This window comes from Orcinus orca, chromosome 12 (genome assembly GCF_937001465.1).
Source record: "Orcinus orca chromosome 12, mOrcOrc1.1, whole genome shotgun sequence".
Classification (NCBI taxonomy): domain Eukaryota; kingdom Metazoa; phylum Chordata; class Mammalia; order Artiodactyla; family Delphinidae; genus Orcinus; species Orcinus orca.
Window position 1 is genome coordinate 26397840 of NC_064570.1, and position 21168 is coordinate 26419007.

The 21168-nt window shown below is 42.4% G+C and overlaps 1 protein-coding gene across 4 annotated transcripts in view; it reads left to right on the forward strand.

The window, feature by feature from the left end:
* Positions 1-2793: 2793 nt before the first annotated feature.
* MAP3K5 (mitogen-activated protein kinase kinase kinase 5) overlaps positions 2794-21168 on the forward strand; it is a 210953-nt gene continuing 192578 nt past the window's right edge. For 2 of the 4 annotated variants that reach the window (XM_004263783.4, XM_033406517.2), the window contains exon 1: positions 2794-3541. In XM_004263783.4, the coding sequence (XP_004263831.1) occupies positions 3118-3541 (424 nt within the window). In that variant the 5' untranslated portion in view covers positions 2794-3117. Of the gene's footprint in view, positions 3542-19931; positions 20010-21168 lie in introns of those variants that run through there. The other 2 variants (XM_049695571.1, XM_049695573.1) reach the window with 2 other exon arrangements.

The following is a 21168-nucleotide window of genomic DNA, read 5'->3' on the forward strand; positions in this document are numbered from 1 at the left end:
AAAACAAATATCGTATATTAATGCATATATGTGGAATCTGGAAAAATGGTACAGATGAACCAGTTTGCAAGGCAGAAATAGAGACACATGTAGAGAACAAACGTATGGACACCAAAGGGGGAAAGCGGGGGCGGGGGTGATGGTGGTGGGAATAACTGGGAGATTGGGATTGACATATGTCCACTAATATATATAAAGTTGATAACTAATAAGAACCTGCTGTATTAAAAAAAAAGAGTATATAATATTTCTACTTACCTGAGGATACAGAGAGAGGCAAACTTGTCACCTAAAGCAAAAGCTCGTTAGCTAGGAGACACTTGCCCATTTCAGGTTTAAAATTCACCATGTTGCATCTTCAAGAAGAAACCTGGAAGCCCAAGATAGGCAATGCTTTTTCTCCTGTCCACCATTACCATATTAGATGTGCTTTTGGCTTAGAAAAAGGTGCGCCTTCTATACAGACGAATTGCAAAAAGCACAACTGCTGGGTGATCAAATTAGAAGGCTTTCATTCCTCCAGACAGACACCCTGAGGCGGGCCTGGCAAGCTGAAGGCAGGCAGAATTTCAGCACCACGCCCATGCCCTCTGCCTGGTGCCCCTGCCTCCGCACAGGACTCAAAGTTGAGTTGTAAATTGAACCATCTGAATTTACATACTTTCAACTGTTTATCAGCTATAAAAATGGAAATTTCATTTGGGTACATGTTGTGTAAGATTAATCAGCTAAACCATGCCTTTTAGGTGGGAGAGCCTTGGGACCAAGGAAAGTAGTCTTTCAGCATTGCGTTGGGGTTTGGGTGCCGGTAATCAGTAACATCTTTAAAGTTATTAAATCAATTCAAAGTAAAACAAAGTGAGTAAAATAAAACAAAATTATATATGAACAATGGCTCTGAAAAGATCTGGAAGGGAAGCAAAGGTGAAATGGTATAAAAATTATGGTTTTAAGAAAATAGCTCTCTATATAATTTTGGGCCTTATTTGTGTAGTCAAGTGCTCTTTGAGAATTTGGGCATTTTAATTTTCCAGACATGGTCCCAACGACCTTCCTGTGTTTATTGTTTTGGGCCAGTATGGGGTGGAGGATTATACACTTTCACAGAAGTTTGGAGGTTTGACAAGTTGTTGGAAGTATTAAAAGATACACATCTATTAGTAGTCCACCAACGTTTTGTTTCCTTATGGTCACGGATTCACTAAGTAATTACTTTCCTAATGATATCAAGTTCAAAAACAGATGTGGATCACATAGAATCCAGTTTCCTTGCTAGAAATTTACTTCTATCGTTTTACAAATCTTTAGAAAAAGCTAACTCACTTTGCTTCATTAAGGATACAATTGTGCAGATACAATTGTTCAGCTGCTAGGTGTTTTCCTACATTACTATTTTCTTCCTTCTTTTCACCGTTTACTACTCAACTGTTTTATCCTTCCTTTTCCCCCTAGCTTGCATGTAATTTGCAATATTCTTCAACCTTTTTCATAAAACTCATTCATCTCGGTTCCTGGAGATGGGAAGCCCAAACCTGTTACTTTATTTCACTGCAGCTTTCACTGGTTTTCCTGAAGTTATAGCATTTTGGAGTTCTCTGAGAACTTACACATCTGTTTTTGCTTCCCAAATAAGTAGATACTTTTTGATTGCTCTTAAGCAATTCAGGCATTCCCCCCCGCCCTCCCGTGGTGCAATTTAAAAAAATAGAAGTAATCACTTAATTTCCCTCTTTCATCTGGCGGATGATGAGTTGCCAAGTCCAGTATGGAACCGGTTTTCTATCTGAGGTAAGTATGCGCGATGTTGGGGGAAATTTTAAGAACCCAAATGGGAACGCTATACCGTTCAGCACTTGAAGCTAATCAATTATTCATGATAGCAGAGCTATTGAAAATTTGAAAATGAAAAGTACCAGGGCAGACCCGATAAATTTAGCCTGCCACTTGCGGAGAGCCACTGTCACCAGTAAACCACCCTCCAGTTCAGGCCGGCTGCAGGACTGTAGTTGAAGTCTTCCCGCCCCGCGCAATGCTGGCCTCCAGATGCTGCCCTAGTCCTGCCAGCGCCGCACGCTTTACCGGACCGCGCTGCAGAGCGAGGCCGGCTGGGGCCGGAGGGGGACGCCCTGGCTAAGGGGAACGCTGCTAATGCCTCCTGCGCTGGCTCTGAAGACCCGAGTATTCGCAAGAGAGACTTTTTTTGCGCCATCCTGTCGTCGCGTGCGCTCCGGGCTTTTGCCTACTCCAGGTCTTCTTGGGTGGGGGGCCCGGTGGGTGACGGTGCAGAACCTTGGCCCCGGGCGGCGCTCGGGGCTGGGTTGAGGTCCGGGAGCCGCGGCGCAGTCGGTTTAGTCCGGACTCGAGCTTCCCAGCAGCGCCCTCCCCCGGGGCGGGCCCTGACTCTCGGTGCCGCGACGAGTGGGCGGCCAAGAAGCCGGTGGCCGACTGGGCGAGCTGCTGCAAGGAGCGGTGAGACTGGAGCGGCCAGGCTGGTGCCAAAGCGGGCGCGGCGATCGGCAGAGAAACGAGGCCGGGGAAGGAGGAGGAAACAGAGCAGATGAAGGGGAGCCGCCGCCGAGGAAGAAGGCGGATCCTTTCGGCGGCCGCTGCAGCTGTTCCGGGACGCGGTCCAGGGAGTCGGCCCGCCTCTGAGGTGCTGGCCAGGTAGCTCCCCACCCAGAGGGCGCCCTCCCCGACCCCTCCCAGAGCGCCCGGCACGGAAGGAACCAGGACCGCACTCCGGGTGGCCAGGGCGCACCGCACCCCGAGAGGGGCGCCCTTGAGTCGCGCCGCGGCGCAGGTTCGCTAGCCGACTTGTCCGCCCGCCAAGAAAAGGAAGCGCTGTCTCTTCCCGCTCAACCCGGTTCCCCACCCCTTGTACTCTACACCCTGCAGCGGGCGAGCGGCGCGGCCACGGAGGCGCCGAGGAGGGGCGAGCCGCCGCCGGGCAGCGGCGTCCCTTCGGGGGAGAGGGCGCCGGAGAGGAGGCGGCGGCGCGGCGCGACACGGGATGGCAGCTGCTTAGCCCGGCGCGCGCGGAGCAGCCCCGAGCTGTGGCTGGCCAGACGGTGCGGCTGGGCGGGGGACGCCGCCGCCACTGCAGCCCGGCCGGGAGAGATGAGCGCGGAGGCGGGCGAGGGCATCACTTTCTCTGTGCCACCCTTGGCCGAGGGCGGCAGCTACCGGAGGGGAGGAGCGGCGGCGGCCGCCGAGGGCGAGGAGAACCAGCTGCCGCCGCCGCCACCGGGCAGCTTCTGGAACGTGGAGAGTGCCGCCGCCCCTGGTGTTGCGTGTCCCAGTGCCACCCCCGGGAGCAGCGCCACCCGGTGCCGGGGCAACTCTGGTGGCGGAGGAGGCCGACGGACCACGGTGGCATATGTCATCAACGAAGCGAGCCAGGGGCAGCTGGTGGTGGCCGAGAGCGAGGCCCTGCAGTGCCTGCGGCAGGCGTGCGAGACGGTGGGCGCCACCCTGGAGACCCTGCATTTCGGGAAACTGGACTTTGGGGAAACTGCGGTGTTGGACCGTTTTTACAATGCAGGTGCGTGTGCAACCCCTTCCCCATCCGCCGCGGTCAGGGTTCACTTTTTCCCAGGCCACCGCAGGGGGAAAATGTTTTTTGTTTTCTTTCCTGGGCAGGAAAAAACAATTTCTGGGCAGCAATCGTGCTTCCTACTTATTTACTTCTTGCCCAATCTTAGAGGCAGCGAGCCGCGCTGCGTGACTGCTCCGGGCGGCCTCTCGCAGCTCTGGGGAGAGTGTATTTGTGCGAGAGTCTGACTGCCCAGCCACCAGGAGCCCGGCGTGCGTGTGGTCCTCTTAAAGAACTTCTGATCTCGTGCATTGCGAGATATTTGCCCCAGTCAGCCTTTTCTACATTTAGTGTTTTGGTTTCTGTTCTGTTAGGTTTGGCCCACATTTTCCTTCTGTATATACCTGTGCCTGTTTTAGATGATGTCCTCATTTTTTCTGTGTACTTTTGAGAGTACAGAAATCATGACTTCTGCCACTCAGCCAGCTGCAGGCAGAGCGGATCTGTATGAATTTGCATGTTATGTCATGATCTTCCCAGCTCCCTTAACCTTAAGTTTAGTGGTTTGATTTCCCATCTCTTACCAATTTGAAGTTTCAAGAAATTACTTCCAAAAGCAACTTTGTAATTTACACTAAACTTGTATGATATCTTTGTTAGGATTTTGGTGAAAGAACCTGTTTTTTATTACTCCATATGCCCTGATGGGCTGGAAAGTATATAATTTTTTGTTTGTTTGTTTGTTTGTTTTGTTTTTTGCGGTACGCGGGCCTCTCACTGTTGTGGCCTCTCCCGTTCCGGAGCACAGGCTCCGGATGCGCAGGCTCAGCGGCCATGGCTCACGGGCCCAGCCGCTCCGCGGCACGTGGGATCTTCCTGGACCGGGGCACAAACCCGTGTCCCCTGCATCGGCAGGCGGACTCTCAACCACTGCGCCACCAGGGAAGCCCCTGGAAAGTATATAATTTTAACATTGTTTAAAACACTGATATGCTATTTTAATAACTAAGATTAGATTGGCCATTAAAGTGTGCCCATTAAAGTGGTTGCTAGAATAATTCATGAAAAAAAAATCTTTTCAACCTATTACAGATTTCAGAAAGTGTCACTGCAATTCAAGTGACTGCAGCAATTTGCTATCTGTTAGCAAATGTTAGGGATGAAAGCATGTTATTGAAATTAACCTTTAGCACCCTGTACAACCAATGTTGAGGATATATATACATATTTATTTTTTTTATAAGTGGGGACATAAAATTTGATTTAATGGTGGTTTCAAGCAATAAGGTTCTTGCATTTGTGATCACATAGAAGGTTTTATAATCCAATCTTGTTTCCAGTTCTAATTCTCTTCAGTCTTTCAAAACACCTGAAGTAGGCTTGTGTCTGTCTTGGAATTCAGCCAAAGCTGAATATTTTAAGAACAAGAAGAACTTCATGTTAAGGAAGCCAGACTAAATAAACTAGGACTTTGGTTCGGGTGTATTTTACAGTCTTGGTCTTCATAACTGGACATGAGTATAATATATTTTAGGTTGGTTCTTTGTGTGGCTTGCTTTTCTAAACAAGAAATATAACTTTTCTAAAAATTACAGCACTTTTATTTTTGGATTATAATTTAGAAGAAGTTTCAAAGAACTGAAAGGTATGTGAGGAAAACACCCAGTGAAATAATAAGTCTGTTTTTATTGCATTGATAGATTGGGTATTTTTTATAAAAGTAATCTTAAATTCTAAGCTAATTTGCAAGAGTTTCCTAACAAGGCTCACGTACTGTTTATTCTCCAAATACTGTCTCTGGGAAAGGGAGAGAGAAAGATTAGAAGGGACCAGACATTTGAAATGTATCTCATTTAATCGTCCAAACAAGCCTGTGAAGAAAGTACTTAGCATCCTTCTTAGATGAGAAAACCAAGGGGTCCATCACTGGCCCAAGGTCATAGGTAACAACTGGTTAATGGAGGATTTCACTTTGGGTGCCTGATTCTAAAAAGTCCGGCTTCGCCCTTGCTATCTGCATTTAGCTGGGCTAATTTACTCTCAGAATCAAGAGAGGGAAGCATCAAACTCATGTGGCAGAGAGCTGGCAGGGACCTTATGAGCCATCTTGGTGCAATGTGGAATAGTGGGGAGGAGGACACGCTCTAGGAAAACCAGTGTTTCCGGGCCAGCTCTGTCCCATCCCACTGCTTTGTTCAACCTGGGCAGGCCCCAGTTTCACCCCTGCCTGTGACATGATCTCTGAGCTTCCTCATTCAGCATGAAGATGTTGAAGATGTGACCGAATAAGGATGGTATCAGTTTTGTCCAAACCCTTTGTTTTTCTAAACTGAGGGCGGCCAAGTTAGATAGTAGTAGAACTTGACTTCTGATTTCTAAGAGAGTGCTTGCTCGTCCTCTACCAGGGTTCAGCAGATTTTTCTGTAAAGGGCCAGATGGCATAAACATTTTAGACTTTGCAGGAGGTGTCTCTCACAACTCCTCAACTCTGCAGGTATTACTCAGGAGGACCTAAACAAATCATCGTGGCTGTATTCCAGTAAAACTTTGTTAATGGACGCTGAAATTTAAATTTCATGTAATTCACAAAGTATTATTCTTTTTTGATGTTCTTCCCCCAACCATTTAAAAATGGAAAAACCAATCTTAGCTTGCAGGCCTTACAAAAACAGGCCTGGCAAGGTTTTGGCCCCATGCTGACCATTGCTCTACATCCACTACCTCCGCTCGAAAGTTGAACCATTATGATATAGTGGGAAGAACATCATCCCTCAAGTTCCATCTGAGTTTTCATCCTGGCTCTGCTCTGGACCACATAATTGTGAGTGAGGCCCTTTGTCTCCTTCAGCGGCCTATAAAACTGACCAAGGATGGAAGTAGAGGGGGAGATTGAAGAAAATTTCTAAGATTCCCTCATGTAATCCTGTGAGTTTGAAAAGGGAAGGCAGCAGGGTGTGCAGGGACAGAGCATTGGAACAAGAGTTTCAACATCTAGATCTGGTCCTGGTTCTTCTCTAATTTGGAGCAAGTAATTTAAAATCTCAGAGAAAGGTTGTAATAATTGGGTTCTAAGATTCCTTCCAGCCCTCAAATTCTGAACCTTAAAATTGTGACAGTATTGATTAAAAAATGAATCACTTCAGTCCACAGAGATGAATGAACTGCTTGTATTAATATCTAGCATGTTGCCACCTCCAGGAGATCAGGGTCCGTGAGAAGCGCAGATTCATGTCCTGGTTGTGAGGGTCTACACGGAATGCCTTGGGCTTCCAGGAAATAGCCTCTAGAATCAAACTGGGGAGTGGGGTTCAGAGGTGACCCCAATCTGCAATAGAATGGTAAGCAAGAGGGACTTAACAAGGGCCTCAACATTTCAAAGGGAATGTTGGTGTTTGAACAGCTCAGCTTAATGGAATGAATAAGAACTTAAAGCTTGGTTACATTTTTAGAAGCTTCCGCTATCTTTGTGTACTGGTATCTTTCTAAAGGATAGATTGCAGTTAAAGGTTTTCACTGATTTTTCCCTATTTGATTATCGTTCAACTGTAATCGAGTTTGTTCTTTGACTACACTTGTCATTCTCTCTTTCATTCCCGTTCTGAGAGGAAACTAATGTTCTATGAAAGATTTTATGAAAATTCATCGTACTTACACATACAATACTGTCACTCAGAGATGGAAGTTGCCAGGCTAACAACACCCCTTCCCAGCTCCCTGCATTGCAGGCAGTAAATTTCTGTGAAAGCTAAGATATGTCAGCGATACAGATGTTAGTGATGCAGAACTATTCCATTCAGGTAGACAGACCCCAACTGGCAGGGTCTCAACATTTTTAAAAAAATGAACATTAGTTTTGTGAAGTATGGCTGGTATAGGCTTTGTTATTCCCCTGCTTTGCTTATGGAAAAACTGAACCATAAAGAAGTTATATTCGTTCATTCAGGCTAAATGATTCAAGGTTGCTGCTTAGATCCAGGAGCACACTTTTTCTTAGAAATAGTATTATAGATGGTGGTTAAATTTGGGACTAGACTATAAGAAGCCTTGTTAATTCAGTGTACTTGAAGTGTGAACCCCATTTATCTGTTTAAACATTCAGGAAATTATGTTCCTGCCAACCTAAAACTGGGACTTTTTTAAACAATTAATTATTTAACTTATTTTTGGCTGCGTTGGGTCTTCGTTGCTGTGCGTGGGCTTTCTCTGGTTGCGGTGAGCGGGACTACTCTTCGTTGTGGTGCGCGGGCTTCTCATTGCGGTGGCTTCTCTTGTTGCGGAGCACAGGCTCTAGGCACGTGGGCTTCAGTAGTTGTGGCACGAGGGTGCAGTAGTTGTGGCTCGCGGGCTCTAGAGCTCAGGCTCAGTAGTTGTGGCGCACGGGCTTAGTTGCTCCACAGCATGTGGGATCTTCCCAGACCAGGGCTCGAACCCGTGTCTCCTGCATTGGCAAGCAGATTCTTAACCACTGCGCCACCAGGGAAGTCCTGAAACTGGGACTTTGAATACATCTTTCCCTGTGCTAGAATCAGGAACTTTTGCGTTCATCTAGCTTCTGGTAGCATCCTGGCTGGATGTACGAGCATCACTTTGGATTGGTGGTGTTGAGAAGAGGGGCTCTGGTGAGGCAGGGGACAAAGGAAGGATTGGGTGGCTTTAGGGAGAGGAGGAAGCCTGGGCAGGGACTGAGGAGGAAGGATGCTCAGCGAAGGAGGAAGTGATACGGCAGGGGATCCGTAAACACTTTCACCTTCGTCCCCTCCAAACCTATTTATGGGGCTTGACTTCCAGCTGATGTAAGACCCAGGGACAGTGCTCTGCTCAAGGCCACCTCACTCCCTCTCGGGGGGCTCAGGAGTGGATGGCTGCCTGCTTCCCCTTTCCTTGCCCCTAGCCAGAACTTCTCCTGGCCTTTCTCTTAGGCAGGCTCTCTGTATTGCAATCTCTTACTCAGCCTTTCACCCATTAGCAACAGTGGGTAACAGGAAGGAAACACATGGAGGCTGAAATTTTAAGAACTTAGCCTTTATATTTTCATCTCTATAGTGTTCCCGCCTTACTTGGGTTTGTGATAAAAGTCACCCATTTGGGCCATGTCACTGGACAGGCATCTGAACTTTCTGGGTTTGGTTCCACTTGCTTCCAGCACAGCTCCTTAGGACTTCCAGTCTTATTTGATAACAAAACAAAAGCAAACATAACCTTTGTCTCCTGTCTATCTCAGACTGAGAAGTTCCTGAGAATCTTCCAGCCCACTTCTGCATTTTCTACTTTTAACTCCAGTGAGGCTTTCTTATATACTGTCTCATATACTTGGAGGGAGAAGTATACTTGGGTGGCGTCAGTATTTCCTAAATATTGGTTCCCATGAACCGGTTTAAAAAAATTGAAGACTGACATGAGTTTGTCAACATTTTATCTTCCCAGGTAAGTGTATTATAAAGAGAGAAAAAGAAAACTTGACAACCAGCCAGCTACTGCCATGACTTCTTAAAAAGAAAACACATTTTTTTTATGTTGAATTAGGGAAGGCATAACCTTAGAGTAAAGAATAGCTTTTTGCATACAGTAAATGTGTGGAAAAACGCATTATTTATTATTCTTTTTCCCATTTCACCATGATGGATGAAAACTTTATCGTGCCAATTAACAGAGCAGTGTTTGAGAACCTCTAGTCTAAACCACCTTATAGCCCCTTCCTACCTCATCACTGCTTCTTCACCCAAGAAACAAGCCTTAGCAAAATTATCAAAAGAGCAAACATAGGCAAACTCATAAAGAAAAAGTCTAGTTTAGGAAGGGATTAAAAAAATATCCCAGTAGAGGCCCACTCATGGTTTTTCTCTGGGCTGTTGACTTTTTGCTGGCATATCATTGCCTGCCTCCTGTGAGCTCAGAACACTGTGCTTCCTCTTGCTTTCTTGGAGGTAAAGTTAAAATTTTCCAAAAAGAGCTTTACTAGAAAATTGGAAAAAAGCAAAACGAAAAACAAAACTCCAAAGCACAAAAATAACATTTGTTTTTAGAGCACCCATTTCTCATCCCAGATAGTCAACTGCAGCTTGTCCCCACTGGTCCTGCTTCCCAGGCTCCTGGGATCCTGGTTTCTTGTTTCAGTTTGGTTGCCTTTTGTCTGCTTCGTATGTTCATCAGTTGATAGTTCAAGTTGGTTCCACCTCTAGGTGAAGCCTAATTATAGGCTCACAACTTGGCCTTGTCTCACCAGTGGCCGTGGCTGGTGCCAGCCTTCTGGGAGTTCTCTGCTACAAGTCAGTTCCCCTCTGGTGGCTGCAGGGACTGTCCCTTGCTTCCTGTTTTGGAGGCCTGGTTAGAGGCCCGTTCAGTTCCTGTTTCTGGTTTGCGGGATAAAATTGGTTCACTGCTTCTTTGTGGAGCAGTGGGAGGTTGACAAGCACAAAGCCCAATGAATGTGCAAGTTTCCACCAACAGGTACCAACTGGTTTTGCTTTGCAAGTAGTTGCCCTAAGCGGACCCTTCAAACAGCACTCCGCTCTGCCTGAGGCAAGGTGAGAGTTGAGACTATAGTAAATGAGGTGGGAGTGGGCAGTGTTGCAGGAACTACAGCTGTGTGAGTATCAGGAAGAAACGGGTAACCAACAGCCTTGGGAAAGGTATATCTTGAGAAAACAGCCTCACTGTCCCATAAACTGGATATAGATATGTGGGGAAACTGGCTGTTTAAGAAAGCTACCCCTTATTTTCAGGGAGCAAAATTAGATTTGCAAATTTTATTAGTGTCATAAAAGAAAACTAGGAAAGCAAAGCAAAATTATAATTTATTTTAAAATCCACTGGTGATTCTAATATGTTGACTTCTTTCATTGCTTTAATATATTGGCTTTTATCTCTGGCTGGAGATGTTGACTTAAGAAACTCATCAAGGGCTTCCCTGGTGGCGCAATAGTTGAGAATCCGCCTGCCAATGCAGGGGTTACGGGTTCGAGCCCTGGTCTGGGAGGATCCCACGTGCTGCAGAGCAGCTGGGCCCGTGCGCCACAGCTGCTGAGCCTGTGCTCTAGAGCCCGTGAACCACAACTACTGAGCCCACGTGCTGCAACTACTGAAGCCCGCGCGCCTAGGGCCCGTGCTCCGCAACAGGAGAAGCCACTGCAATGAGAAGCCTGCGCACAGCAACAAAGGGTAGCCCCCGCTCGCTGCAACTAGAGAAAATGTGCGCACAGTAACAAAGACCCAACGTGGCCAAAAATAAATAAATAAATAACTTTATTTATTAAAAAAAAAAAGAAACTCATCAAAATATGTGTCAGATTATTGGCGAAGGAGAGATGCTATGAGACAAAGCTGATTTTTAAAGTCTTGTCTAATTATTCCAAAAAAGTTGGAAAGTGAGTACTTACATCTTATGTTTTTTATTTTGTAATTTTGTTTTTTTCCAAAAGAAAACATAAAAACTAAAAGATACAGAACCCAGGCTACATTGTGGCAGTTTTCTTAGGGGGACACAGAAGAGAGGAGAAAAAATTTAAATGTTAACAGCGTCTTCTACTGAAAATCCTAGCAGAGCGGATCTGTGTAACTTGAATGCTTCAGAAGTTGCACAAGGTAACAGTAAACATTCCACAAGCAAACCATTTCAGTTACAGTAGGTAATCAACAATGGGCAAAGCAATTGCCTTTGGTATATGATTCATGCAGGAAGGAAGTTATATTTCTTTGTACAGCAAGGCTTTAAAAGAGGTTGTGACCAATTACATTAGTATTTTCCAATACTTCTAGTCTCTTCTAAGAACTCTTAAGAAACGGAAACATGGAGGAGAACTACTCTAGTGAATTATCAGTGGATGTCAGGCCATCTGACCACTGACTCCAAACCATATAAAACCAGGTATTTGCCTAAGCCAGAGAATTCTCTCTCCTTTCAAAATCTAAGTTACCCCTATTTCTTATTTAAAAATCATCCCCAAAGAATTAAGGAAACCCAGGCTATTACATGTCAAATACCTCTTGATATCACATTCAAGTTTTCTAATAAGTTCATTGTGACAAGTATCAGCTTAGAGCCAAGGCAACCCAGGACCAGGAGTGTGATTCCTGCTGTCCAGGGGCCACAGCGGCTTCTACCTCCAGCTAGGTGTTTTCCAATTTATAGTTTGGTCACACTGGGGCGTAGGTGATTTTATGTGGCTAAATCAGAATGATAATGTAAATGTATATTGTTCTATGCAATGGAGTCCTCTTTTGATTATCTTATTTGCTTCAGAAAACAAATAGATGTGGCAGTGTAGTCCTCTGTCTTTCACAGTTGAGGCAACTCCTCCTTGGAGAAGGGTATTTGACTTGGCCAGAATAAATCGACTGGTTGAGTAGGAAGTCGAACTCACCTCTTCTGAATCCCAAATAATCCAGGGTTTTCCCCAGTATACTACAGAGAAAACCATGAAAAAACCAGTAAGATAATAAAATTGGTTCAAAGGATAATTTGAAGAGCAGATATTACACACATACACACACACACACACACACACACACACACACACACGTGCACGCACACAATTAGGAATGCTGCAATGAAATTGCTGATAGATGCCAAACTGCTAATGTACTGTAAGGCAATTCTTTTTTTTTTTAACATCTTTATTGGAGTATAATTGCTTTACAATGGTGTGTTAGTTTCTGCTTTACAACAAAGTGAATCAGTTATACATATACATATGTTCCCATATCTCTTCCCTCTTGCATCTCCCTCCCTCTTACCCTCCCTATCCCACCCCTCTAGGTGGTCACAAAGTACCGAGCTGATCTCCCTGTGCCATGCGGCTGCTTCCCACTAGCTATCCACCCTATGTTTGGTAGTGTATATATGTCCATGCCTCTTTCTCACTTTGTCACAGCTTACCCTTCCCCCTCCCCATATCATCAAGTTCACGCTCTAGTAGGCCTGTGTCTTTATTCCCGTCCTAACCCTAGGCTCTTCATGACATTTTTTTTTTTTAGATTCCATATATATGTGTTAGCATATGGTATTTGTTTTTCTCTTTCTGAATTACTTCACTCTGTATGACAGACTCCAGGTCCATCCACCTCACTACAAGTAACTCAATTTTGTTTCTTTTTATGGTTGAGTAATATTCCATTGTATATATGTGCCACATCTTCTTTATCCATTCATCTGTTGATGGACACTTAAATTGCTTCCATGTCCTGGCTATTGTAAACAGAGCTGCAATGAACATTTTGGTACATGACTCTTTTTGAATTATGGTTTTCTCAGGGTATATGCCCAGTAGTGGGATTGCTGGGTCATATGGTAGTTCTATTTTTAGTTTTTTAAGGAACCTCCATACTGTTCTCCATAGTGGCTGTATCAATTTACCTTCCCACCAATAGTGCAAGAGGGTTCCCTTTTCTCCACACCCTCTCCAGCATTTATTGTCTCTAGATTTTTTGATGATGGCCATTCTGACTGGTGTGAGATGATATCTCATTGTAGTTTTGATTTGCATTTCTCTAATGATTAATGATGTTGAGCATCCTTTCATGTGTTTGTTGGCCATCTGTATGTCTTCTTTGGAGAAATGTCTGTTTAGGTCTTCTGCCCATTTTTGGATTGGGTTGCTTGTTTTTTTGTTATTGAACTGCATGAGCTGCTTGTAAATTTTGGAGATTAATCCTTTGTCAGTTGCTTCATTTTCTCCCATTCTGAGGGTTGTCTTTTGGTGTTGTTTATGGTTTCCTTTGCTGTGCAAAAGCCTTTAAGTTTCATTAGGTCCCATTTGTTTATTTTTGATTTTATTTCCATTTCTCTAGGAGGTGGGTCAAAAAGGATCTTGCTGTGATTTATGTCATAGAGTGTTCTTGTAAGGCAAGTCTATAAATGTTGGAGTCATCTATTCTATAAGGTGGAAATCAATTGTATCTCTACCAAACAATATTCATTTGTATCGCTGTGGACAAGTATTATTTGCATTACTATCAGTTTTATACAACTTAACGTTTATCCCAAAAGCATTATAAAATGGTTTTATCACTAGAAAGACAGTCAAAGGTGCTTTTTTTTTTTTTAAATCAGATAGTTCCCAGAGGGTGCCTTAACCAGAAACAAGTCAGAAATACACCAGTGTGTTGCTTGCAGTGTCTGCAAACCCAGCTTCATTCATATACTAGGAAATCATTATTACTAACAGGAACTTCAGTAGTCTAGATCACTCCAAACAGGTTTATTTTTTGGAGGGAAAAAATGCATATAATATTTTAGAGGGCTGGCAAATTGCTCTAAGACTCCACACACCAAATATGTTACTTTGATCTTGTAATTTAAGGCAAGTCATACGCAAATGAACACCATGTGTTACTGAGTGCCAGGTGCCGTGCCAGTCACTCTACGTGCCTGAACTTATTCAGTCTTTATGAGGCAGATAATACCAGTGGATCAGTTTTACACATGGGGAAACTGAGACCCTGCAGAGTTATCCACTTTCCCAGTGCCACTTGGTAGAACCAAGTTTTGAACCTAAGACTGTCTGATCCCAGAGTCTGTTCATTTATAATTATGCTCTCCTGTCTGCTAGAAATAAATTTTCTGTTTGAGAACATTTAAATTACAGTCTTCCCATCAGTAGACATTTGTTGACTACTTAAAATCTGCAAGATTTCTTCCTAAGGTCTGCACAGAATTATGTTAAGAGTGCAACTTCTGCCTTTTATGGTCTTACAGTCTGCCCATTGAATTCAACAATTTAATAAATAATTATTGGGAGCCTACCACGTGCAAGGTGATGCTCTAAGTAGTGAATAAGTGAAACCTCCAAGGAAATTTTTTTAGGGACTTCACAATATGGATGATTTCATCAAACTGGACACATGAGAACAATGTTCATTACTGCTATAACAGATGTGAAAATGCATTGAAAATAATAATCTTACACACCTGTAAACTACGCGTTAGGCTCTTCACTTTATTTTTATATGAAATCAGTATCATGTTCCAAAATTATTTAAATAAATACCCAGATTTTATTAAAAACCTTTAAGGTCTTTTATAAATATTGACAAAATCTATTAAATTGACTGCAAGGAGATATTGTAATTCTTTAACGTGGAAGAATTTTTTTATATAATGACTCATCGAAACAAGTGGAGCTATTACTTGAGGCTTAGAATCTTTTTTCTTATATACTGTTTCTACAGTAGTGGAATTTGATCTGTATTTAAATTCTCTTGTATTAATCCTTTCAGTTTGTGAAAAAAATTGAGGCTATTTTAGGTAATTGCAACATGCCAACAATGTAGTATCAATTTAGGATTCCTTAAGCATATAGTCCATGATAAAATTGTGTTACTTGCTTGTTGATAATGCCTGGGGCCTATGTATGGTCCTTGGTTGACAGAAAATAGTCAGCTTGAATGCCAAGTTACTGAGTGGCTGGGCAAGAATGAAGATCGTAAACAAACAAACAAAATTCCATTTAGAGAATGGAATCTAAACGGCAGACACGTATTAGATACGTTGTTGATGCTTGCAGAACCAGATCTGTGTTATGGTATACATAAAAATGACTAAGGTTGAAATCTGGGCTACCTTTGAACTTTCTAAGCAACATTATGAATGTACACTTTATGTAACCTTTCTAATTCTTTTTTTAATGTTTATTTATATATTTATTTATTTATTTTTGTCTGTGTTGGGTCTTTGTTGCTGCATGTGGGCTTTCTTTAATTGCGGTGCGCAGGCTTCTCATTGCAGTGGCTTCTCTTATTTCAGAGCATGGGCTCTAGGCACGCGGGCTCAGTAGTTGTGGCTCGCAGCCTCAGTAGTTGTGGTGCACGGCTTAGTTGCTCCATGGCATGTGGGATCTTCCCAGACCAGGGCTTGGACCTGTGTCCCCTGCCTTGGTAGGCGGATTCTTAACCACTGCACCACCAGGGAAGTCCTCTAATTATTTTTGAGTCACATACATACAGTTGATGTATGTTAGTTCTACCAAGACAATTTCTAGATTTTTAGGAATTGGTCTTGGGAAACTAGCTTTGGTTGATCCAGTGAAAATTCAGATCTTTGGATCTAGATAGTAGGATTTTAGCTTTTCAAAACTAACTCTTGGTCAGTTTACTGTTTACTATTTATATACAGTCAGAGTAAGAAAAGATTTCTAGACTATGTAGAGTGGCAGAGTCTGGCTTTAAAACCTAATGTATCTGTGTGTGTGTGTGTGTGTGTGTGTGTGTGTGTGTGTTGCAAAACAGGGTTGGGGTGTAAGTTGCTTGGCTTGATCTAGTGAAATTCGAGAACAATGCTGTAGCTTGCACGTGAGTTACGACAATAGTTGGCCTAACTTTTCTTGCCCAGCAACTTAGTGCTGCCAATAGTTTACGTGCTTAAAGTACACTTGGCAGTTGGTAAATCTGAAATAAAGTTGAAAGGAAATGCTAGCCTAGACTCTTAATAGAGTCCTAGACTCTTCTTTCCTTTATAACTCAGTAGTGTAGAACATTTATTTGATCATTAAATATGCCACATGAGTGGGTTACCCAAGGACTGATCCTGCTGTGTTTACTAGTGTCAACCTGCAAATCTGCATTTGTGTTGTTTCCAATGTCTAAAATTAAGGGTTGTCAGCATTATGAAATCTTTGCACAGTCAGCTCTGCTTTTGACTTAACATTTAATTTCCAGGAGTATTTTGTTAGTGTTTACTGGTCCATATGGCATGTATTCAAATGAGTGACGCACTTGGTCATAAGTTTTTATTTGGATTGATTTATGTCACACCAAGGTATAAGTGACAAAAGTTCATATTTATCACGAACATAGTATGTTTCCAAATCTCACTTTTTAAGGTTCTTTTGAAGAAATGAGTTAGATGCAAAGATGTACTAGTGAAGAAGTAAATTGCAGGAGCGTTTCCAAGCTGCTAACATGTAAATATTCATTAGCGTTCATTAATGACAGGGTTAAGGCTTGGCTTGCTTGAATTTACAGAAAGTTTAAAAGTCCAGACAGAATCCTGTTCTCGATTCTTTGTTTAAGGCAACAGAAGTCAGAAAAAAGGCAGACAAGAATTGTAGGTGACTGAGCTCAAGTAACCTCTGTGTAGTTTTATGGTTACATTTATAACTGTCGTTCGGTGCCCATTTATGAAATCTCGGAGAAGGTAAAACCTTGATAGCACGAGAGTGACACTTTTCTGTGTCAGCCAAATCTCTTATACACTTGGAACCAAAGTTAAGATATTGCTCTATCTCTCTGGTTTGCCTCCAACATTGAATCATATTTTCACTGTTTGGTGAAAGGGAGATAAGTAATGGAAAATCGCTACTTCACAATTTCCAAGCTGCTCAGAGCTCAGGACTCTGCGTTTAATAAAACTCTGTTTTATTAAAGAAGCAGGTTTCATCTTGTTAAATATATAGTGAACATTCTTCGTGATTGATAATCTCTTGATTATCCAAGGCTGGTATCTTCTTCTTATTACCTCTTTCCATTCATTGTTAATCTTGGAATAGCCCAAGAGGGACTAGACACCATCCTTAGCAGCAAGTTTGTTCACACAAAAGCCGTTGCCACTGTGTTGTGACACTGCTTGGGAATTTTGAACAAAATTGTACTATGATATTTATGTGTTGTCGTGCCTTAATTTTCCCAGACCACCACTCTTTAATAGGTTTGTGCTTTCCTATGAAAATATCATTAGACATGTTGGAATAAGTTTGCAGAGACAGATGTATGAAGCAGCCCTGATTTTTCTGTTTTCAAATTCCACTTTTTTGGGTTGGTTCTCCTTTATTTATTTGTCAGGGGAGTAAGAGCATGTTCCCTAAACAGAGTTCTGTGCCAGAGGATAAGCCAACTTAATTTGAGACGATTTTCTAAGAGCATTAAAGGAGAAAAAAAAAAGTTATGATTGGAGAATCCAAGGCCCTAATCTGCTTTCAGTTTTCAGTTACCTGGTCTAAATTGTGAAAGCTCCACCTAAGACTTGAACTGGCCTATGAGCTTCTGATGACTTTATATTTAGTCTATGAGAATTACCTTCTCAAGTCTTTTAATTGTCTGCTTTAACCACAGAAGAAAGTATTGCCCAATATTTGAGCTATAATATGTGGTCACCAGGGAAATTCCTTCCTAAATCCAGCATATTGCTTAGTTATTTATGAGCTGGAGCTTAGCATTCTTTTTTATTTAAGCTAAGAATAATCATGGAACTCTTTAACTTTCTATTTTTTAGCCCTTCTTTAAGATCTGTGTAATTTTTTATTGATGTTTATGTTAGTCTATCTGTTACCTCTTAAAATAATCTCTTAAGAACCATTAAATACATCTTAATTTGTTTACTTGATTCTTTGGAGTATATAAAGAAAACCTGTCACTCCGTAAGTGTTGCATCATATGGGAAATGACTAAGAAGGAACAACCGAAGAAGTCAAGTCCAATGTTAGAGGATAATGAGAAATCCTTTGTTAGAAAGGTCTGACATAGAAGAAGCAGTTTCGGGTACTTTAAAGGATCGTTAAAGTATAATTCCATGTCTCTTTTCCTTGTCTGTCTTGTTTATCCTGCATCTCTAGTACCTAATACAGTGCTTGGCACTTAATAGGCACCTGATACGTATTGATGGATTGAATGAATGAATATTGCATTTTCCCTTAGTGGTGTTTATGAATTGATTTTGATATCTGTCTTTTTTACTTTAGTGTGAGTGAAGTCCCTAGGTGGCAAAGATCACATTTTATGGATCTTGACATCCCCCAGGTCTTCTGTATCTGTACTTGACCTATAGATCTGTGCTTGATCATGAAGTGGCCGCACTTACTGAATTCAGTGAAAATCAACCCTTCTGTTGAGGGGCTCACAGTCCAGTGCAGGAGACCAGCTATAAAGATAGAGTAGGGGCTTCCCTGGTGGCGCAGTGGTTGAGAGTCCATCTGCCGATGCAGGGGACACGGGTTCGTGCCCCAGTCCGGGAAGATCCCACAAGCTGCAGAGCGGCTGGGCCCGTGAGCTATGGCCGCTGAGCCTGCGCGTCGGGAGCCTGTGCTCCACAACAGGAGAGGCCACAACAGTGAGAGGCCCGCGTACCGCAAAAAAAAAAAAAAAAAAAAAAAAAAAAAATAGAGTAGGCTATGCTGATTGCTGATTGCTAATTGCTATATTAGAAGTTTATTTAAAGTGCTTTGAGAACATAAGTGACAGTGGATTCTTCTGGGGAAGAGGGGAGTGTGGAGGAGGTTGGCTAAGGCTTTGGATAGAAGATGATATTTGAATTGGGTTTTGAAGGATAACAGTGAAAGCACTTATTACATGCCAGGCATTTTAAATTCTGAGAATAAGTGAGACTCCCCAAAAGAAAGAGGTAGAATAAAAAGAGGGCCTATGGTGGAACAGAGACAACACCAGCATTTAAAGATGGACAGAGGAAGGCATCAACTCGTGAGAAAGCAAAGTGGTCAAGAGGTAAGACAACGGACGGGGGAAAGTTCAGAGAGTGGAAGAGAGAGGAAAAGAGTGAGCTAGCTGAGAGCGACAGGAAGAGGTCAGAAGTCAGTAAAGTTGGATGTTTCAGAGAAATAGCTGGACTTGGAGATTAGAAAGCCCCTGATAACTTTTGCCAGAGCAATTTCAGGAGAGTAGGTGGCGGTGGTTGTCTGGAATAGTGTCTTTGAGTGATTGCTGGTGAACAACAGGAGGCGTATGACCAAGAGTAGTTTTTAAAGAAGTGTGTTGCAAATGAACCCATCTACGAAACAGACTCACAGACCTAGAGAACAGACTTGTGGTTGCCAACGGGGTGGGGCTGGGGGAGGGGTGGGCCGGGAGTTCGGGTTTTACAGCTGCAAACTGTTACATACAGCGTGGATAAACAACAAGGTCCTACTATCTAGCACAGGGAACTGTATTCGATATCCTGAGATAAACCATAATGGAAAAGAATATGAAAAAAGATGTATATATATGTATAACTGAATCACTTTGCTATACAGCAGAAATTAACACAACTTCATAAATCAACTATACTTCAATTTAAAAAAATAGATAAATAAAAATAATTTAAAAAAATAAACCAATGTGTTGGTGAGAGAAGCAGAAAGAGAAGGCAGCTGCTGGCAGCAGTGTACCCTGCTCCCAGGCTAAGGGACCTTGCCTGGTCCTGCCGGTGTTTATGCCTTAGAGACACGATGAGGTCAGTAAGCCTTTGTGGGCTCAAGTATTATTTAACATTGTTTCTGGGGGAACGTGGAATACAAATTCCCAACCACCTTCTTCCAGAAAGAACTTCGGAGTGTGACCCTTTGTAAATGTACTTGTTTTCTTGGCTAATTGTAATTAGCTGAAAGTAGAGTTGCTTTTCCTTGTGAAATTCTGTAACTTAGATAATAAATTTGAATTCACAGTGATACAGCTTAAGTTGAGTGTTCTTTACTGGTGGAACTCAGTTTACAGAAGTGTTGGACTTGTTCAGGAGGTGAAAGTGTTCACTAAGAAAATGGATAGCTCAGGCTAGGTAAGTTTTTCATTCTTTTCTCTCCAATGGCTGGATTTCATAGGTTTTTGAAGCTCAAAGAATAAGAACTGAGATCAAAAATGCTTTTGTTATTTCCTCAGCCACTTGAAACACTTCATTGCATATAACACTGGCCACTTTTAAGTAAAAATGATTCTTTCTTTAAAAGAGATCTTTTTTACTTAGTGCCATCTCACTTCGTAAACCTACACTGGAAACAAATTTTTTAAAAACTCTGACTGCTTTTTAGGCTTTCTTCACCTTAGGTTCCAGTCACTCCTGAGTGGAGAGCTGCTCTGACTACAGTACTGGTATAAACCCTGGATTACTTTGAAGGTGCTCTCACTACCAGACAGGCTCCTTCCCTTGTATTCTTTGTCTATTTGTCCATTCCAAAAGAAGCTCTCCCCCCTCAAAAAAAATCTTATCTGAATAGTTACTATTGCTTTACTGGCTTATCTTGGAATCATCTCCCTTCAGCCTTATCTTTTATGCATCCAGTGAAGGACACATGTGTCTGATGTTGACTCATGTTTCTGATGATACCCCCTTAGCTCTTTCGTGTAATACTTACTGGAGTAGGAGAGAGAAGGGACACATTTACTTACAAACATTTGCTTAGAAACATTTCGTTTACCTAAGGATGACTTTACCAAGGATTAAGTTCTCTCTCTCTCTCTCTTTCTTTCTCCCTCTCTCTGTCTCTCTTTCTTCCTTTCTCTTTCTTTCCTTTAGTAAAAAACCATTACAGAGCCCAATCTTTTAAAAACTTGTTTCGAAAATCAGTTCTCAGGGTGAAACTTGAATTTTCTAAAAGAGCATTTCCAAAGAAAACATATTTTAAAATATTGGGTTGTCAAGATAGTACAGAATCTTCTAATAGTAATAATAATATTATTATTATTTGATAATAATAGTGGTAATTACAATAAATAAAAAGATTAGAGTAGAAAGGTTTAGTTGTACAGGTTTCTAGTAACAATATGGGGGATTAGGTGGATTTCATTCCTTTAGTCCCTGTGAAATGAACAAAATGCCTTTTTGGGTGTCAGATGTTTCCCTACTATGTCTTTTTAGCTCAGAACTCCCTAGCTGTAGCTTTAACTGTCTGATGTATACTCCACATCTGCTGTGATCCCACAGATAACCTTCAAACTCA